Source organism: Dermacentor silvarum, chromosome 11 (assembly GCF_013339745.2).
Source record: "Dermacentor silvarum isolate Dsil-2018 chromosome 11, BIME_Dsil_1.4, whole genome shotgun sequence".
Taxonomy (NCBI): domain Eukaryota; kingdom Metazoa; phylum Arthropoda; class Arachnida; order Ixodida; family Ixodidae; genus Dermacentor; species Dermacentor silvarum.
In genome coordinates, this window is record NC_051164.1 from 39738966 (window position 1) to 39760140 (window position 21175).

The 21175-nt window shown below is 50.6% G+C and overlaps 2 protein-coding genes across 2 annotated transcripts in view; both read left to right on the forward strand.

Moving 5' to 3' along the window:
• LOC119433109 (uncharacterized) overlaps window positions 1–21175 on the forward strand; it is a 259341-nt gene that overhangs the window by 132036 nt on the left and 106130 nt on the right. The window lies entirely within an intron of this gene.
• LOC125941414 (uncharacterized) overlaps window positions 1–21175 on the forward strand; it is a 48076-nt gene that overhangs the window by 2940 nt on the left and 23961 nt on the right. Inside the window, exons 3-4 of the mRNA XM_049658574.1 lie at window positions 2544–2665; window positions 3743–3890. Of these exons, the coding sequence (XP_049514531.1) occupies window positions 2544–2665; window positions 3743–3890 (270 nt within the window). The remainder of the gene's footprint in view (window positions 1–2543; window positions 2666–3742; window positions 3891–21175) is intronic.

The following is a 21175-nucleotide window of genomic DNA, read 5'->3' on the forward strand; positions in this document are numbered from 1 at the left end:
CACGGCATGAACGTGATTGACTTGGACAAAAATAATTTAATGCGTGCGTATGCAGCGAAACGGGCGTCACGGTTGTAGATGTCAAAGGCCTCTTTATCACTTCAGCCCAGAACATTCTTCGTTGCCACTCTGAGACACCGTATTTCTTAAACGCCTTGCAGACTATGACAGCCTCACGAACTAACGGAGCGGGCTCAAAGCTACCACAGCTCCCTTAGCTGCAGCGGCGTGTGCATTGGATTGGATTGCAGAAATTTTAATCACTTTATGATGGCATGCCGCGATTGTAGCGTAGGTTTCGTATTAGAATACAGCGCCCATGTGATTAAATTTGTAGACTTGAAAAAAGTGCACATTAGAATGGAGTAAATGGTATGTGCGCCACGTATGTGCGCTGAACGTACAGGAAAGCGTTAATACACACACAAAATTTTCGCGTGACTCGCCGCTCGAGGCACTTTGCGTATATTCGCGGGCTTCTTTCACGCTCGGAAAAACACTTTTATCTACCACATATTGAGCAACAGAAAGCTGCATTGGGAGTTTTACATGCTGGTATACAATTTTCTGATTTACTTTTAATCCAATAATATTTGAGAAGTTTATTATTTATTAAGACTAATTATATACTTTCGAAGAATGCAAAAAATAATCTGAGTATCTCCAAGCGACGGCAAACAGCATTACCTTGGTTCTGTCCAGCTACATGGCATTTGCACCCTGTATAAGCTACGAATTTCCTTGGATAAAGTTAGTCTTATTGCGCGCTGGCCCATCCCCAAATTTAAGTTAGCCCCCGTCCAACTTTAGAGTTGCCCACCCCCAAATTCCATTTGGCTCACCCCTACTATAAGCTTCTCCATGCATTTTCTATGGAGCCCTGTGAATCCCTATGGGTATTCCCTCTGGTCATATTTTTTTAATCTTCCTTATCTCTTATAAAGCTACCAATCCTCTACATTTATATTATAGTGTATAAACATTTAAGTTCGCAAAGACGCTTTTTTTTGTGCAGAAACAAGGCATTACACTTTTCGCTTGATGGACCTGTGGTACTCGCCAAAGAATGCTTACGCATTAAAAGTAGCGCTTAGCTGACGACTTGGAGCCGCTTGTTCAACCCGGTGTAAAATACGTCAGCATATCGCATGCTCGACACAAGCCAGGCTTCACAGCTCCGCAGACCAGCGCGAACGCTCAAACCTCCGAACGAACTTCTGCAGCACGCCACAAATAACCACACAGGACGCAGCCGCAGCAAAGAAGGAGCGCAACCGGAAGCGCAGCCGATAGCGCGACTCGATCGCAGTGCCATTAGTTCTCGCGACCGCCACGGAGCCCATTTTCAGCGTAGATGTGAATCTGAGTTCTATTAACGTTGGTTTGGCCTGGGTACAGCCTGCCGGATGGGTCGGTGCGCGAACACGGCCGCGTATGGCCGCAGCCTCCGCTTTTTCGTGGGTATCCCCAAACTCTACCAGCAGGCGGAAATCGTCGTTGTAGCTGTCTGGCGTGCAAGTGCTCTGTGCAGAAAACAGAAGTGTCAGGTGAGGGCCAGTCCTTCCCGCCCACATTCTTCGTTCGCTCTGGTACCCTACAGCTGTACATGGGCGCTCACTGTGGCAGTTTTTCAGTCGCTGCAAGTTCAACAATTCCAATGGCAAGTTGGACAATTCCAATGGCAAGTTGAAAAATTCCAATGGCAAGCTGAGCAATTCCAGTGCCAAGCTGAACATTTCCAATGGCACGCTGAACATTTCCAATGGCAAGCTGAACAATTCCAACGCCAAGCTGAACAGTTCCAATGCCAAGCTGAACAGTTCCGATGGCAAGCTGAACAATTCCGATGGCACGCTGAACAATTGCAATGCCAAGCTGAACTATTTCAATGGCAAGCTGAAGAATTCCTTTGGCAAGGTGAACAATTCCAATTGCAACTTGAACAATCCCAGTGGCAAGTTGAACAATTCTAATGGCAAGTTGAAGAATTCCAATGGCAGGTTGAACAATTCCTATGGCAATCTGAACAATTCCCACGGCAAGCTGAACGAAGCAAAAGTTTCCCGCATGTGCGCACAGCTGAAACATGGGATTGTTTGCGGAATATACACTGCTCTCTTCGGCAAGCTTGCAGCTTGTCACGAGCGCGCCAATGTTGCTCGACTCTTATGGCGTTCCAATGTAACATAAAATTTAATTACAAATCACATGCTTGCCCAAAAGTGCTAAAATTTTGTCAACGTGTTCTTCAACACAATACATGTTTTGATCGTAAATTGTGTGTCAAGCCCCTTTAACTATGATTCGGAAACAAGAATATGTTCTCATTGCATCTCCATGGTTCTGAAATAAAATTTTGTGAAGGCAAACCATAAATTAAAGAAGCAATAAAGCAGGAACGAATGACATGAGAATAAAAAAGAAGCAATGAATAATCATAATTACTTGTTTTTTTTTTCGCCCCCAGTTAACGCTATCTATTCTTTTCAATGACGCACATGCTGATCTTGTCCTCTTATGCGTTCTAACGCATTTCTTTGCAGAAACTCAAACAAGTACAAGGCAACGACGCCCAGAGAAAGACGTTATTAGCTCTCGGATTATACAATTACCGCGAGCAGAATGCGTATGGGATCCTGCAAAACATGTTTAACGACGCGGTCGAGTGAGTAAAGAAGGATTGGGCACGTCATTTTCGACCTGTCATTTTTAGAACACCCACAGAAGTGCTCAGATATTTATAGTGTTCGAACTATTTGTTATATTGGGTTTTCAAATGAAATTTCTAAGAAATTGAACACTCCGGAAGCATACTATGCAGCCCGTCCTGTTTTTGCAGCGCAAATCACTTTCACGTGAGCCCGCCTAATATCACACTCTGATATTGTTAAACCGTACGGGCCCGTAAATTGTACCGCAAGTACTCTGCGAGAAAGCAAGCACTGAAGCCTAAATGCTGCATTTTTCCTAATTATGAATACAACAAACATTCACCGGGCGGCTGGAATGCGCTACACTTCTAAGCACTCAAGGGAAAGGGCAAATTGTCATGGATGCGAATGTAGCACGAAACTACAAAGGAAACCCATACGGGTTTCTGAAAGAAAGTTTCGCAGTTGTGGAAAAAATCGCGGGCTGCCAAAAATTTTTGCTTGACATTGAAAATACGCCTTGCGTAAACCTTTCCATGAGAAGCTTGTTTCTGTGAATTATTACACAATTTGTTCTTTGCAATATCTATGCCGGATGTTCTCGCTTCAAGTTTATTTCATTTTGAACTGTTTTTCACCGTGAAACAGCGCGTCACAAATTGCAGCATGTTTCTGGATTCTATGTGCAAAGTCTGTTTTTTCTTTTTTTTTCTTTTTGATATCTTCGTCCTGGGTATTAAAGCTGTGGTATACATGACATTTGGGAGTGTGCATCAGTTGGTAAATATGTTTTTACAGAAAATGAATAGGTGGTCGAACAAGGAACGTGGTCGAGCAAGGAGTATTTCGTGGCGGAAGCGAATGTTTCATGAAGCGTACCTGTCGCAGTTGGTGAACACCTGCTCGCTGCCACCTTCGTTGTGTTGGCGAAGGCAACGACCCGTGTCAAAACGTAGACTATACATCCCGTCTTCCGACGAAAATTGTTGGTCCTCTGTATGTGAACACGAATTGTTTCGTTCACGAACAATGTTTTTCTCCCGCTGATGACTGATGGTTGAATAAGGTGTGTTGTGCGTTCCTTGCTACAGTAACCACGTCGCGGACACAGTCATCGCCTACAGCTCTGTGGGGTGGATTGAGAGAGATTTAGAGTGCTACAGCCACCCACCTGCCATTTTCAACAGGGGGTCGTACCAGGGAGCGGCTGTCGCAGAGTCTGAGCGGGCACCTGAGATGGTGAGTAACACTCTTAAGCTGCGGAAAATTTTTTCATTCGTATGCGAATCGAGGAGTGACTATTCCAAGTAGTCTAGTATTCGTTTCCACCGAATAGTAGAGTGAACAAGCTGAAATACTGCCGTCTGTAGGGAGGAGTACCGATGTCAAGCAGAAGATCGCCCGCATTATTCTGCTGCAGGAAAGCCTCCGCTGCAGCGCTTAAGTAACATCTGCTGAGCTAACGCATGGAGGAGACTACTGCTGCATAGAATAGCTGCCAGTCGATAAATAAGCCTGCCTTGCTTTATGCAACAGGCGAAGTTGTTGTCTAGATCTAATCAACATATTCTTTGGTCGATGTCGCTCTATTTTGATTATTTAAAACGATGAAGTGTTACACTTTAACTCGAAGTGTTACACTTCGTTACTAAGCGTTACACTGTTACTAACTGAAGTGTTACACTTTAACTCGTTATACCAAAAATATTTCAATTCTGGGGCAATGCGTTCCAAGCCTACGACATGATTATGAGGCCCGCCGCGGTGAGGGACTCCAGAGCAATTCTGACCACCTGGTGTTCTTTAACGTGCACCTAATGGTCGGTACACGAGCACTTTTTGCATTTCGCGCCATATATTTGCGGCCGCCTCGGCCGGGGTTCGATACGGCGCCCTAGAGCTCAGTAGCGCAATGATATCGCCACATGGCTAGCGCGGCGTTTATCGTTCAATGAACGTGACGCTCTAGTACGCGCATGTGCTGAACTTTGTCTCATTGCTGTTAGTTTAATGGGGCACGAGATAGCATGACCACATGTTAGTTACACCTCTTTCACAAATTTCGCTTTGTATTTTCGCTATTCGATTGAATTTTCGACGGTGTTCGTTTTATTCCGACAGCAAATATATAGGCAACCCAGGCAAATTTCGTCCATCGGCGTCGCCGTGAGATTTCGTATAAAGCCCAAGTGCGATAAGATCACGGCCGTGCGTCGTATGCTGTAGGTGGGAGGGCACACTTGCGAGGCTGAACCGAAAACACAGTGGCTTGGTGCGGCGCCGTCTTCTCGTGCGCGCAAGTGTGGGTGGTGACTTTGGAGTTGGGACGGGGGGGGGGGGAGAGGGAGCAGGAGCAGGTGAATGCACATCTCCTCTTCCGCTGTGATGGCCGAGCGCGGCCGCCCATGCCATGTTGTGACGGAAGCGAGATAGAGGCGAAGGATATATTTACAAAATATTGTTACGGGGAAAAGGAATAAGAAATGTATTTACAGTGTATTTACAAGACTGGCAGCGGCTGACAAGATCATAGTAAGCACGCGAAGTCCCGAGCTTCGTCTTCTTCAAGTGCTCTCAAAACGTCTTCTTCATCGCTCTGTCACATGACCCCCGGCGGCTGAAGCACCGACCCGGTGCTGGTTAGGAGGCGTTCGAGTGATACGGCTTAAGACGCGCGACGTGGACTACGTCGGAACGAGGCTGAGCCACGGTGGGGTCAAGAGGGGCGATTTCGTAGGTGACGTCGGTTACTTGACGCAAGACGCGGTAAGGACCAGAGTAGCGTGAAAGCAACTTCTCCGAGAGGCCAACGCGTCGCGACGGAGACCAAAGGAGAACCAGGGCGCCCGGTGTGTAGTGGGGGTCACGATGGCGGGTGTCATATAAGCGCCGCTGATTTTCCTGCGAGTCCACAAGTCGACGTCGGGCAATATGGCGTGCCTCTTGTGCCTGGATTATGGCGTCCCGGGCGTACTCTGATGTGAAATGCAGGCTATCAGGCAGGAGGGTGTCGAAAGGTAGCGTAGGGTCGCGGCCAAACAAGAGGAAGAATGGAGAGAAGCCTGCGGTATCGTGGCGAGAAGAATTGTAGGCAAAGGTAACGAATGGTAATGCAACGTCCCAGTCGCGATGGTCAGCGGAGACATACATGGATAGCATCTCAGTGAGGGTCCGGTTGAGACGCTCGGTTAGACCATTCGTTTGTGGATGGTAAGCAGTAGCAAGTTTGTGTTTAGTCGCGCACGAGTGTAGAATGTCATTAACAACTTTCGAAAGAAAGTAGCGGCCTCGGTCGGTAAGGAGCTGTCGAGGGGCACCGTGGTGAAGGATGACGTTTTCTAGTATAAAATCGGCGACATCGGTTGCACAGCTTGTCGGAAGAGCCCGTGTGATTGCGTATCGGGTGGCGTAATCTGTTGCTACAGCAATCCACTTATTTCCCGAAACAGACGTAGGAAAAGGGCCTAAAAGATCAACGCCTACACGAAAGAATGGTTCTGAAGGCACGTCAAGTGGCTGAAGGCGGCCAGCAGGGAGCGTGGTCGGCTTTTTTCGTCGTTGACAAAGGTCACACGCAGCGACATAACGGCAGACGTCACGGTAAAGACCAGGCCAAAAAAAAGCGCCGACGAACGCGGTCGTAAGTCCGTGACACGCCAAGGTGACCGGCAGTCGGCACATCATGAAGCTGGGCGAGAACAGTCCGGCGCAGATGCGAAGGGACAACTAAGAGTCGGTCAGGGCCGTCAGGGCGCATGTTACAGCGGTACAAGATGCCATCGTGGAGTTCAAACATTCGAAGGGAAGGGTCGGGCGTCGTTGAAGTCAGCCGTTGAATAAGGTCTTTTAAGAAGTCGTCCCGGCGTTGTTCCGCTCCGATATCGTCAAAAGCACTCAAAGAGAGAACGGTGACAGGAATGCCGGCCATAGAAACGTCAGGTGGGTCGACAGGATGGCGCGATAAGCAGTCCGCATCTTGGTGTAACCGGCCTGTCTTGTATACAACTGAGTAGTTGTATTCTTGAAGGCGCAGAGCCCATCGGCTAAGGCGCCCAGAAGGATCTTTCAGAGATGAAAGCCAACACAGAGCATGGTGGTCAGTAATGACTGTGAATTGCCGGCCGTACAAATAGGGGCGGAATTTTCCCACTGCCCAAACGAGAGCCAGACACTCGCGCTCAGTGATGGAATATTTGCGCTCAGCAGGGGAAAGAAGGCGGCTGGCGTAAGCAATAACACGGTCTTGTCCTTGTTGTTTCTGGGCCAGGATAGCTCCAATACCATGGCCGCTGGCATCGGTACGGACTTCTGTTGGAGCTGACGCGTCAAAGTGAGCGAGAATGGGAGGGGAAATAAGCAGCCGGATCAGCTCAGTGAAAGCACGAGCTTGCTCACAGCCCCAAATGAAGGCAGCGTCTTTCTTGAGGAGCTGAGTAAGAGGGCGTGCAACGTCCGCAAAATTGCGGACAAACCGACGAAAGTAGGAGCAGAGGCCCAAGAAGCTGCGAACGTCCTTGGCGCACGTGGGCACGGGAAAGTCTTTCACTGCCCGGATTTTATCTTGATCAGGACGGACACCCGAAGAATCGACGAGATGTCCGAGCACAGAAATTTCACGACGACCGAAGTGGCATTTGGACGAATTGAGTTGTAGCCCCGCCCGACGAAAAACAGATAGGACCGTCGATAGGCGTTCGAGGTACGTCGCAAAAGTGGGAGAAAAAACGATCACATCGTCCAAGTAACAGAGGCAGATGGACCACTTGAAACCGTGTAGGAGGGCGTCCATCATTCTTTCAAATGTGGCTGGGGCATTACATAACCCGAAAGGCATGACTTTGAACTGATAGAGGCCGTCGGGAGTAATAAAAGCCGTTTTCTCACGGTCCATGTCATCGACGGCAATTTGCCAGTACCCGGAGCGAAGGTCTATGGACGAAAAATATTGTGCTCCATGGAGGCAATCAAGGGCATCGTCAATGCGTGGTAGCGGATAGACGTCCTTATTGGTTACCTTGTTTAGGTGCCGATAATCTACGCAAAATCGCCAACTGTTGTCCTTTTCCTTAACTAGGACAACAGGGGATGCCCATGGGCTACAAGAAGTTTCAATGATGTTACGAGAAAGCATCTTATCAACTTCGTGTTGGATGATGTCTCGCTCGGTAGCAGAGACGCGGTAGGGTCGCCGATGGATTGGGCTCGCATCCCCGGTGTTAATGCGATGTTTCACAACAGATGTTTGTCCGAGAGGACGGTCTCCAAGGTCGAATAAGTCCCAGTACGAGGCAAGGAGGCAACGTAGTTCATTGGCACACTGGGGCGGAAGGTCGGGCGCGATCATTTTCATTAGGGCATTCAAGTCTGAAGGGGCAGGAGGCACAGCAAGAGTTGCACACGAGGAGTCGTCAGCATTTAAACCCGAAATCTGGTAGTCTTCGGCCGGCGTGATTTGCGCAAGTGATATGCCGCGCGGGAGAACTTGTGCACTAAGTCCAAAGTTCACTAGCGGAAGACAGGACGTGTTGTCCGTAATGGTAATGACGGTGTGAGGAAATGCGACGTTATGCGAGAGCAGGACATCCGGATTAGGAGATACGATGTAGTCACCGTCTGGAATGGGCGGAACGGGTGAAACACCTATGTAGGTAACGGCAAGGTGAGGGAGGCGAATATGCTCTGTGGAACATAGCCGGATCGGAGCACTATCGGGGGGATCAATAGCAACAGGTAGCGCGAGTTGCACAACACCAGCAGAACAGTCTATCAAGGCGGAATGGGCTGAGAGAAAGTCAAGTCCCAGGATTAGGTCGTGAGGGCAGTGTTCTAGGACATAGAATAAAACAGAAGTATGATGATCGGCGACACTCACACGAGCTGGACACATGCCAATAACGGCATGTGTCCTATACAGAGGAGGCTATGGCAAGGGACGTCCTATCCGGCCCAAGAGCTAGCATCCTCATCGTCGTCTTTGTCACTCTGCCAAGCATCGCGTTGAACCATGTATGGATCGCTCCGTAACAATATCTTTGAGTCACCTTCGATGGGTTCGAAGATTAGGTGATTCGAGATAGCTGATGGCTTCGTGTGCGTTTTCCTTTCCGCGCCTAGTTCGCATTGAAGTGAAATTAAAGTGAATTAGCTCGCCGGTTCTGCCGGTTTTCATCGCGCCAGCGTTCTGATAGCGAGTGTCCGCGGTCGTCGACTAATATGTGTTCATATATGCCTGTGCACACGTGACATCGTGTTTGTTTTTTAGTTAGTAAACGAATATTTACAGCAGTTTATCCTCCTGATAAACCTACTAAACTTACGTCGTATCTAATAATTTTCTATAGCAATCGATGCTTCGCTATTCGGGCGAGACTGTCTTTTTTCGCCGAATGTTTGTGTTCTATTGGATAGAAATATTTTGCAATTCAACACCACTAGATTTTAGACAATTGTCTAAGTCCCTCTTTCGCGCTTCCCTGAGAACCGCAAAGTACGCGCGTGGCTTCCAAAATGCATGGGACACCGGTGCATGCGTATGCTGAGAAACGCGTCATGCGGCAACCGCGCCCCCCTCTCGCGTTTCTTTTTGGACACGCTTCGCCATCTAGTAGCACTGCCGCGAAGTCCACGTGTGACCTCCGAGACCAGAAGTGTTGCGCGCCGGTTCCTGCGAACGTTGAGAACTGCACATAGTGTGGCAGATACTCAGTAACCCAAGCTAGTGAGAGGTTCATTGTAGAACGCCACATACCTAGTGCATTCACGGCGCAGCTCGTTATAGCGTTGGCGTGAAAGGCGTTCGTTGAAAAGTGGCACATTTCCAATGCATTTGTGCCGCAGCCTGATAATGCGTTGCGTTTCTGTCCTTGAGGAACCCTTGTGACGGTTATACCTCAAATATAACGAAATAGCCTTAACGGACTGTAGTTTAGTTGAAACAAGAATCACCAAGGACTTTGGGTGGAATAGTCATACGTCTCGTTTTTTTTCTGAACGACTGAATTCTGGCGCGCACCTTCTTGTAAATATAGCCCTGATAATTCTTACGGCCTATGCACCTCTGGGTACTATAAGTCTCTTGCAGGTTCAGAACAACAGGTGGTTGTAAGAGGCAGTGAAAGTAAGACATACTTACTTGAAGTGCAGATAGTATTATAGACCAACTGCTCGCACATAACCACCGTCACAACAAATTACACACTAATGAAGAGTTGTAAAAGCTATGGGCTGTTGCCGAGAAAATGGAAGAAAAAATTACTCCACCTCCCGCTAATGGAAACCATGTGTGGATGCAAAGCAGCGGGGAGATGGTTAGCTTGAGCGGGAGATGGTTTCGCGGCAGCGGCCCGAGCGCTCATCGCGGCGCTGCACAGGAGAGAGAATGAGGCGCGTGCGCTCCGTCATCTTCATACCGCGGAACTACCGTGGTGCCCCCAGCGGAGTATGCAGCTGTCGCACCACCTGTCGTGCGCGCCGCTCCGGATTCCTAGAGGAGAGACAGGGGGGAGCGTAGGAGTGTAGAGAGAGGGGGAAGGGACGCGCATGCGCTTTGGGGGTGTCGCACGCGTGCGCTGCTCCGTACAGGATTCCTAGAGGATAGAAAGGGGGAGCGTAGGAGAGGAGAGAGGGGGATGGGACGCGTATGCGCTGTGGGGGTGTGGGACGCGGGAGGGACGGACAGAGCCGCCAGCAAGAAATGCTACGCATTTAAATAGTGCGGGCAATTTATATCGCTTCATCCGAGGACGTACCGCCACTGCTGACCGTTCACCGCCATCAGGCTGAAATAAGGCCATGTGCAGAACTAAGGTCCCGTTTGCGCTTTCGGTCGAAAGCGTTGCAACACTTGCGTGTAATATCTTCCCAAGAAAGGGAAAACACCGCATTTACGCATTCACACATCACGTCTCTCAATTTGAAGAGAGAAAGAGTGAAACAGGCCAACCTAAAGGCAGTAAGGGTAAAAGCAAACCAATTCAGGCTCGTGCTCGCAAACAAATATGCAGCTTTAGAAAAGGAAGATAAAGACAACATAGATGTAATGAATGAAACCGTAACTAGGTTGATCTCAGAAGCAGCAATTGAAGTGGGAGGTAAGGCACCAAGGCAACCAGTAGGTAAGCTCTCCCAAGAAACAAAGGACCTGTACTGAAGGCACTGGGCCACGGTGCTGGTGAAGGAAGAAGACAAGCAATGCTTGCTCGCCCGCTTCGCCATAGCTCCCTTTGACTTATTTCGGTCTACCGTTCAAACGCCAGATCGAGTGCTGCTAGGCGAACATCCCCATTGCATCTGGTGGAGGCGCTGGGTTTCTCTTCCACATCCTGGAACTCCGCAGTCGGACGCTACCACCAGCTCCTGAGATGAATGATCCCGGACCGTCCCAGGCTGCTGCTCCCGTACCCACGACCATTGTCTGCGCTGGCGCATCCGGCAGCGCGATCCTGCAATATTTAGCGGAGCAGAGGACCTCGACGTCGAGGACTGGATCGCCGAATACGACCGTGTAAGCGCATATAATAAGTGGGCCGACCGCGGCAAGCTCACTAATGTAGGCTTTCATTTGACGGGCGTGGCAAACCTCTGGTTCAGAAATCATGAATCCAGTTTTACCACTTGGCCCGCTTTCATAAGCACTTTGACTGACGTTTTCGGACGTCCCGCCGTTCGCCGCCTTCGTGCTGAGCAGCGATTGCGTGGGCGCGTTCAACGCACTGACGAGAGCTTTACCAGCTACATTGAAGACGTGCTCTCGCTCTGCCGGCGCGTCAACTCATCCATGGACGAAGCTGACAAGATCAAGCACGTCGTGAAAGGCGTCGATGATCACGCCTTCCAGATGCTCGTCACCAAGAGTCCCCAGACGGTTGCCGAGGTAATTCAGCTCTGTCAGCAGTACGACGAGCTTCGCAAGCAGCGTGCCACAACACATTGTGCTGGTCAGCAGGATACCGCGGATCTCGCTCTCTTGGATTACCGCGACGCTGCCGACATTTCTGCGTTAATGCCACACGTAAAGCAGTTCATCCGCCAGGAAGTCGCGCGGCAACTGTCTCTGGCGACTAGCCCTCCTGAGCCGGTGACAACCTTGGCTCCTTCGCTTCGTCAGGTGCTTCAAACGCAAGTTGCTGAGGCGCTGCCACCTGCCTCTCATCCGCAGCCTGTTGTTGGACCACTTACGTACGCTAACGTTGTCGCCCGGCCTTATGTTCCTCCCGCTCCTGACGCCTACCGGACCACCGGAACTTTCCATGTTCCGCCACCACCTCCACACCCGGTTCCCGTTCCTTACTCGGCCGCTGGAGCCCCTGTCGTCAACCTGTGGCGCACACCTGATAACCGGCCAATATGCTATTCCTGTGGTTTCCCGGGCCACGTAGCACGAAACTTCCGTTTTCCTGACAGTGGGAGCGCTTCCGGCTACATGCCTGCTCGACTTCCGCGTTATGATGCGTCTAATCTTCCTCCGGACTCGTCTTCTAGTCGCCGCCCCTTCGATTCACGCCGGTCGCCCTCCCCACGTCGCCAATCCCTTTCCCCCATGGTTCGTCTACTCAGCCCAGCCCGCGAGGAAAACTAACAGTCGCAGTTCCCGAGGCAAGAACTGCGTTTACGTCGAACATTTCTAAGCCTCATTTTTCTCCTGCGAACGAAATTGAACTGTCCGTAGATGGCGTCACCGTACACGCACTTATTGACACCGGAGCCGCCGTTTCTATTATTAGTGAAAAACTCTGCCGCAATTTGAACAAAGTGACCACTCCACTTACCTATCTATCGCTGCGTATGGCAACCTCGCATCGCATTCAGCCTTCAGCATCATGCACAGCTCGGGTCGTCATTCAAGGCGTTTTGTATGTTGTCGAATTTGTCGTTCTATCCCGGTGCTCGCATGACGTCATTCTTGGATGGAATTTCCTATCCGTGAACCAAGCTGTTGTCGACTGCGCTCATGCCGAACTTACATTATCAGTGCCGTGCTTTGACCCTGACGACCACCATTCTACTAAGGTTGTTGCTGCCACGGACATCGACATCGCACCTTTCTCTGCCGCTCTGGTCCCTGTGTCGTGTGACTCTGTTGCGAACTCATCTGTTTTGTTTACGCCGTCAGCCTCTTGTGCGAGCCGTCGGAACCTTCTGCTTGCTTTTGCTATCGTCACTTTTTGCGGCGGTTCTGCTGCCCTTTACGTGTGCAATCCCTCCGCGTGCCCTTCATCCATACTGCGCGGCGAGTGCTTGGGGAGCTCTGAATATTTCGACTGCGCCCTCCCAGCCACCATGTTTGACGATGCCGCACCACTTCCGCTTTGCGCCGTCACTCCTCCTGGCGCGAACGATGCCCCTGTGGACGTCTTCGCTCATGCCGTCGACTCGGCACTCACACCTGTCCAGCACGAGGGAATTATCCAGCTCTTCCAGCGTTTTCGGGCCTCCTTCGACATTGGCCAACCGTCTTTGGGTCGAGCGTCAGCAGTCGTTCACCATATCGACACCGGTCAACATACCCCTTTGCGCCAGCGTCCGTATCGTGTGTCGGCCGCTGAACGCCGGATCATCGACCAGCAGGTTGACGACATGCTGCAGCGTGGCTTCATCCAGCCCTCTAACAGTCGCTGGGCATCTCCGGTTGTCCTCGTTAAAGAGAAAGACGACTCCATAAGGTTCTGCGTCGACTATCGCCGCCTTAACCGCATAACGCGCAAATATGTCTATCCTCTGCCGCGCATCGGCGATGCCTTGGACAGCCTACAGGGTGCATAATTCTTTTCCTCACTGGATCTGCGCTCCGGGTACTGGCAAGTGCCGATGGCAGAGGCCGATCGCCAAAAGACAGCCTTTGTAACACCTGATGGCCTATATGAATTCACCGTCATGCCGTTCGGCCTCTGCAACGCGCCTGCCACTTTTGAACGAATGATGAACACCATTCTCCTAGCCCTGAAGTGGAACACGTGCCTTTGCTACTTAGATGACATTGTAGTTTTTTCTACCGACTTTGCATCACACCTCAGCCGCCTCGAGCAAGTCCTTGCGTGCCTCACCGCTTCAGGACTGCAGCTAAATTTGAAGAAATGCCACTTCGGCGCTCGCAAGCTTACTATCCACGGTCATCATCATCATCATTATCAGCCTATATTTTATGTCCACTGCAGAACGAAGGCCTCTACCTGCGATCTCCAATTACCCCTGTCTTCGCGTATTCCAACTTGCGCCTGCAAATTTCCTAACTTCATCATCCCATCAGGTTTTCTGCCGACCTCGACTGCGCTTCCCTTCTCTTGGTATCCATTCTGTAACCATAATGGTCTACCGGTTATCCATCCTACGCATTACATGGCCTACCCAGCTCCATTTATTGCGCTTTATGTCAACTAGAATATCGGCTATCCCCGTTTGTTCTCTGATCCACACCGCTCTCGTCTGCTAACGTTAGTCCTAAGATTTTTCGCTCAATCGCTCTTTGTGCGGTCCTTTGTTACCCTTCTTTGTTAACCTCCAACTTTCTGCCCCATATGTTAGCACCGGTAGAATGCAATGATTGTACACTTTTCTTTTCAACGACAGTGGTAAGCTCCCAGTCAGGATTTGGCAATGCCTGCCGTATGCACTCCAACCCAATTTTTTTCTTCTGTAAATTTCTCGATCATGTGGTCCTCGGTCATGTGGTCTCAAAAGACGCTATCCTCCCGGACCCTACGATACTTAGTGCTGTGTCCGCGTTCCCCAAACCAACTACCCCGAAAGATCTTCGCAGCTTCATCAGCTTATGCTCATATTTCCGCCGCTTCGTCCACAATTTTGCCTCCATAATTTCCCCCTTGACCACGCTTCTTACCGGCCGTTCCGAGCTACCGGACTGGTCCCCGACATGTGACGACGCATTTCAAGAACTGCACCGCCTTCTCACTACACCGCCAGTACTGCGCCACTTCGATCCCTCTGCTCCAACTGAGATTCACACGGACACTAGTGGTGTCGGGCTAGGTGCCGTTCTTGCACAGCGCAAGAATGGCTTCGATGAGTACGTTGTAACGTATGCCAGCCGCACCCTTACCAAATCTGAGGCGAACTACTCCGTTACTGAAAAGGAATGTTTGGCCATTATTTGGGCTATCGCAAAATTTAGACCTTACGAGTATGGGCGCCCTTTTGGCATCGTGACCGACCATCATGCCCTATGCTGGTTGTCTTCACTCAAAGATCCAACTGGTCGGCTCGCTCGTTGGGCATTACGCCTACAAGAATACGACATCCGTGTTGTTTATCGCTCAGGCCGCAAGCATTCAGACGCAGACGCTCTTTCCCGGTCACCCCTGTCACCTGATCCTATCTGCTCGTCTATTTCCCCCTGCGGTGCCTTCGCCCTCAACATTTCCTACATGCCATCAGAGCAGCGCAAGGACCACGGATCTGTTCGCTTCTCGACTTCCTGTCTAGCCGGTCGCCAGCGCCGATCTCTCGGGCGCTCCGTCGCCAAGCCGCGCACTTTATTATTCGGGATAACCTGCTCTACCGCCGCAACTACAACTCCAGCGGTCGCAAGTGGTTGCTTGTTATTTCCCGACATCTCCGCTCCGACATATGCGCCACTTTCCACGATGACCCACAATGCGGCCACGCTGGGGTATTGAAGACATACTCTCGCCTCCAGGTTCGGTACTATTGGCGCGGTATGTATCGTTTCGTTCGCCGGTATGTACGGTCATGCCCCCTGTGCCAACGCCGCAAGACGCCACCTAAACATGCTGCCGGCCCCTTGCAGCCTTTACCATGCCCCGCTCGAGCGTTCGACCGCGTCGGCGTTGACCTATACGGTCCGCTTCCCAGCACTCCCAGCGGAAACCGCTGGGTTATTGTTGCTATCGACCACCTTACGCGGTACGCTGAAACTTCAGCCCTGTGATCGGCCACAGCAAAAGACGTTGCTCGTTTTATCCTTCAGAACCTGGTATTATGGCATGGAGCACCTCGAGAATTACTGAGAAACCGCGGTCGCGTTTTCCTCTCTGACACCATTACAGCGTTGCTAAAGGAGTGTCGCATCATTCACCGCACTACCACGGCATACCATCCCCAAACTAATGGCATGACAGAGCGTTTTAATCACACCCTTGGCGACATGTTGGCCATGTATGTTTCATCTGACCACTCGAATTGGGATGGGATTCTGCCTTTCGTAACGTACGCATACAATACTGCAACGCAAAGCACAATTGGATTTTCACCTTTCTTTCTTCTTTACGGACACGAAGCTTCATGCACAATGGACACAATTCTACCCTACCGGCCGGATGCTTCGGAGTCAACGACTGTTTCCCGAGCGGCTGCATACGCGGAAGAATGTCGCCAGCTCGCTCGCTCGTTGACATCCCAGGACCAGTGGCGCCAAAAGCATCGCCACGACGCGTCCACTACAGCTACGCCCTTTGCTCCCGGCTCGCTGGTCTGGTTGTGGGTGCCGTCTACTCCACCGGGCCTTTCCTCCAACTGCATTCCAAGTACACGGTCCCTATTGGGTACTGAAACAAACATCCGCAGTCAACTGCGGATGTTTGTGTTTGTGCGGATGTTGTGTCAACAGCGGCTGCATACGCGGAAGAATTAGAGCACTGCACGGGCTCGGGCTTACCCGAAAGCCCGGGCCCGGCCCGGCCCGTGGGCCGGGCCGGGCCGGGTAGAACAGTTTTTTCACGGGCTCGGGCCGGGCTCGGGCACGGCGTGTGCTTTTTGATCCGGGCCCGGGCCGGGCTCGGGTTTTTTGACGCGGGCCCGGGCCGGGCTCGGGCTTTCTGGTGGTGTGCATGTGACGTGCAGCGAGTTATTCTCGGGCGTCTCAACTCTGAAAAACACTATTTTTCGGTCTCGGGCTGGGTTCGGGCCGCTTTCGAGTCGGGCTCGGGCCGGGCTTGGGCCTAAGGTAAAGGTGTGGCGGGCCGGGCCGGGCGGGTAACGTAGGTTATTTCCGGGCCCGGGCCGGGCCCGGGTCTCGCCATAAACGTTTTGATCGGGCTTGGGCAGGCCGCCCAACGTAAAAACGCGCCCGGGCCGGGCCCGGGCTGAAAAAATCGACCCGTGCAGGGCTCTAGGAAGAATGTCGCCAGCTCGCTCGCTCGTTGACATCCCAGGACCAGTGGCGCCAAAAGCATCGCCACGACGCGTCCACTACAGCACCTTTGCTCCCGGCTCGCTGGTCTGGTTGTGGGTGCCGTCTACTCCACCAGGCCTTTCCTCCAAGCTGCATTCCAAGTACCACGGTCCCTATCGGGTACTGCAACAAACACCCGCAGTCAACTACCTCATCGAGCCGATGGACGCGTCTTCCGACCAGCGTCGTCGCGGCCAGGAAATTGTCCACGTCTCCCGCCTAAAGCAGTGCCACGACCCCCCTGTCTTCTCCTGCGCCTAGGTCGCCAGGATGGCTCCTCTTTTGGTGGGGAGTGATTGTACTGAAGGCACTGGGCAAGGGTGCTGGTGAAGGAAGAAGACAAGTGACGCTTGCTCGCCCGCTTCGCCATAGCTCCCTTTGACTTGTTTCGGTCTACCCTTCATACGCCAGATCGAGTGCTGCTAGGCAAACATCCCCATTTCAGACCTAATAAAGAAACGACAAAACATGAAAAGGTCCAACTCAAGAGATCAGATAGAATTCGCTGAACTGTCAAAACTGATCAACAAGAAGAAAGTAAGGGATATACGAAATTATAACCAGGGAAAAATTGAGGAAGCCGTAAAATGTGGACGCAGCAATAAATCAGTAAGAAGAAAGCTTGCCATAGGACAAGGCAAGATGTATGCACTGAAGGATAAGCATGGTAATATTATCAGCAATTTCGATAATATAGTAAAAGCAGCAGAAGAATTCTATACTGACCAGCACAGTGCCCAAAACAGCCAAGCTACTATAATTCGAAATAGTGATGAACCGGATACAGAGGCTCCTTCTATAACTAGCCATGAAGTTAGAAGGGCATTGCAAGACATGAAGGGGGGAAAGCTGCTGGAGAAGATGGAATAACAGTAGATTTAATCAAAGATGGAGGAGATATCATGCTTGAAAAGCTTGCGGCCCTTTATACGCAATGCCTCACAACTTCAAGCGTACCAGAGAGCTGGAAAAACGCCAACATTATACTAATCCATAAAACGGAAGACGTTAAAGAATTGAAGAATTATAGACCTATTAGCTTGCTTTCAGTATTGTATAAAATATTCACCAAGATAATTTCCAATAGAATCAGGGCAACACTCGACTTCAGCTGGCTTCAGGAAGGGATATTCTACGATGGATCATATCCATGTCATCAATCAGGTAATCGAGAAATCTGCGGAGTACAATCAGCCTCTCTTTATGGCTTTCATAGATTATGAAAAGGCATTTCATTCAGTAGAGATGCCAGCAGTCATAGACGCATTGCGTAATCAAGGAGTACAGGAGGCATACGTGAATATCTTAGCAAACGTCTACAAGGATTCCACAGCTACCTTGGTTCTCCACAAGAAAAGTAGAAAGTTACCTATCAAGAAAGGGGTAAGGCAAGGAGACACAATCTCGCCACTGCATGCTTAGAAGAAGTATTCAAGCTCTTAGTCTGGGAAGCCTTAGGAGTGAGGATCAACGGCGAATATCTTAGCAACCTTCGGTTTGCAGATGGCATATTCCTATTCAACAACAATGCAGACGAATTACAGCAAATGATTGAGGACCTTAATCGAGAAAGTGTAAGAATTGGGTTGAAGATGAATATGCAGAAGACAAAGATGCCAAGGGAATTAGAATTCAGGATCGCCAGTCAGCCTCTAGAGTCTGTAAAGGAGTGCGTTTATATAGGTCAATTACTAACAGGGGACCCTGACGAGAAAGAAATATACAGAAGAATAAAATTGGGTTGAAGTGCACACGGCAGGCATTGCCAAATCCTGACTGGAACATTACCAGTGTCGTTCAAAAGGAAAGTGTACAATCATTGCATTCTACCGCTGCTACCATATGAGGCAGAAACTTGGAGGTTAACAAAGAAGCTCGAGAACAAGTTAAGGACCGCGCAAAGAGCGATGGAACGAAAAATCTTAGGACTAACGTTAAGAAACAGGAAGAGAGCGGTGTGAATCGGAGAACAAACGGGGATAGCCGATATTCTAGTTGACATTAGGCGGAAGAAATGGAGTTGCGCACGCCATGTAATGCGTAGGATGGATAAGCGGTGGACCATTAGGGTTACAGAATGGATACCAAGAGAAGGGAAGCGCAGTCGAGGTCGGCAGAAAATCAGATGGGATGATGAAGTTAGGAAATTTGCAGGCGCAAGTTGGAATACGCTAGCGCAAGACAGTGGTAAATGGAGATCGCAGGGAGAAACTTTCGTCCTGCAGTGGACATAAATATAGGCTGATGATGATCATGATTATGATGATGATCAGTGGAAATACTTTTCACTGATGCTTTTCATCAGTGGATGAAATGCTTTTCATCAGTGGATGAAAAGTGGAAGCCAGAAGGCGCTCAATGGCGGCGTGGTCAGCTGCATAATAATGGCAGCGTCCATGCATTCAGGGGCGTTTCTAAACACGTTCTTAAAGCCATGGATATAATTTCTTCTGTACCGCATATACGTAGCTAGCATGTGGGCGGAAAATCGCGCCCTGCGCACTGCTAACGCCGCGACGTAAAAAGCACTCACGCCCGTATTTGCAAGCAACCCTCGGCTCGAAGCTTTATACCTCGGAAAGGGGGAAATAAACTTTCTTATATAGAGAGGGAAAGAGAAATGGAGCCCAGGCTGGACAGGGGGACTAGGTCGGGGCCCAGGGAGCGACAACACTAGCCGGCCACTCTGCCAGCTTGGTTTGAATGACCACGTCTGTCGATCGCAGCGCCGATTCCCACACCTCCGGTGAGGGAGCTTGCTTCGTGAGCTCTCTACGGGGCGAATTGCTGGGGAATCCCCATAGAATGTTGTCCTGGCTCGCCTCTAACAGGCCACAATATGTGCATTTTGATACATTATGATCTTCGATGATTGCAGCTAGGCGCCAGGGGCTTAAAACGTTATGGGTTTGCACCCGCCTGCGAGTTGTGGCCTGCGCACGCGTAAGAGAGTCCTGCGGTGGCGGATGGAGTCGACGTTCTTCTCTGTAGATGTTCAGCCGATCACCGTATCTTATAGGGCAGCCCTTTGGCAGTCCGGTACATGAGGCTGGCCCACCACCCGGCTGGTTGTTGCTCGGGCAGCAAGGTGGGCCGCTTCGTTTCCCGGATTCCCCATGTGTGCAGGCACCCAGATGAGCTTGATCTCTTGTTCTAGTGGTTTAATACATTTTGGACTGTTGCGCTGACAAACACAGACTAACAACTTTAATGGCGGCCATTGAGTCGGATACGACGAACCGAGTTCCCTCGATTGTCTTTCCTAGAGCAATCACCGCTTCCTCGGCTTCCCTGATTGAGGTTGCTAGAATCTTCATTGACAGAATGGACACCACTGCCCTCGTGTAAACACTGCCTTAAATATACGGCGTCTACCATAACTCTGGATTCGCTTCGGGTCGGTAAACAGCGAAACCTAATATTCAGCAGTTTGCTAGCTTGAACCAGAAGCGAGATTACCCCGTGCGCTCTAGAACGTCCCTCCCCCCCACACTCAACCTTGACTCGAGGATGTGGAAGCGTTCGCCCGAGGACGTGAGCTATAGCTATAGCATATGTCTGGTCTGCCTCATGAGTAACTCCAACGTAGGCTGCAGGTTTGTCAAGCAGTCCTTTCAGTAATGAGGACGCGCGTGCTTTTCGTCTTGCGGTGTGGTGGCTTCCCATATTTTTAGGTTAGAGGGGGATTTTTATTTTACCCCCGATGTGACTGGGGATTCTGATTCTCTCGGGTCAGTCTCTGCACCACCTGTAGGTTCATGTTTTACAGCGTAAGCTGTTCTGGACTCATTCCAATAGCCATTTCGGGTCGCGATGATGCCGCCGCCGGCGTCCGCCGCGTAGCCACTATCGCCGGAAACACGAAAAAAGTACCCGATTCCCGCTGGGATCGAAACCGCACCCGCTGCGTGAGAGCCGGATACTCTACCACTGAGCCACGCAAGCGCTTGCCATCGGGCCGCGGAAAATACTCATATATAAGGCAAGCGCGCAGGGGAAGACGACTCGAGCCTCTGCCAGTATGATGGTACCATCTAGTTAAGGTGCCTGCAAAAGCGGTCCAGCTGACATGTAAGTTGCAGTTGTAAGGCTTGATCGGGCCCAGCAGACTGCTGTGCAGAGAGCATTACAAGCCGCAGCTTACTGTCGACGCCGGGCGTACACTTCAGATCGTTCTCGTCAAAACGAGGCGAACAAACTTCCGCGAAGACCCTGTTGTGCGTGGTGCTCAAATTGGAGCTACTCTTGAGCCGCTCCACCAGTTTACGCTGTTACTGTGCTGCGCGTGCCGCGCAGGCCTGTGACTTCATTTCAAGGACCTGTTGTCCTTGCGGAGTGCAGGAGAGGCTCCATAGCTGCTCTATACCTCTATACCTCT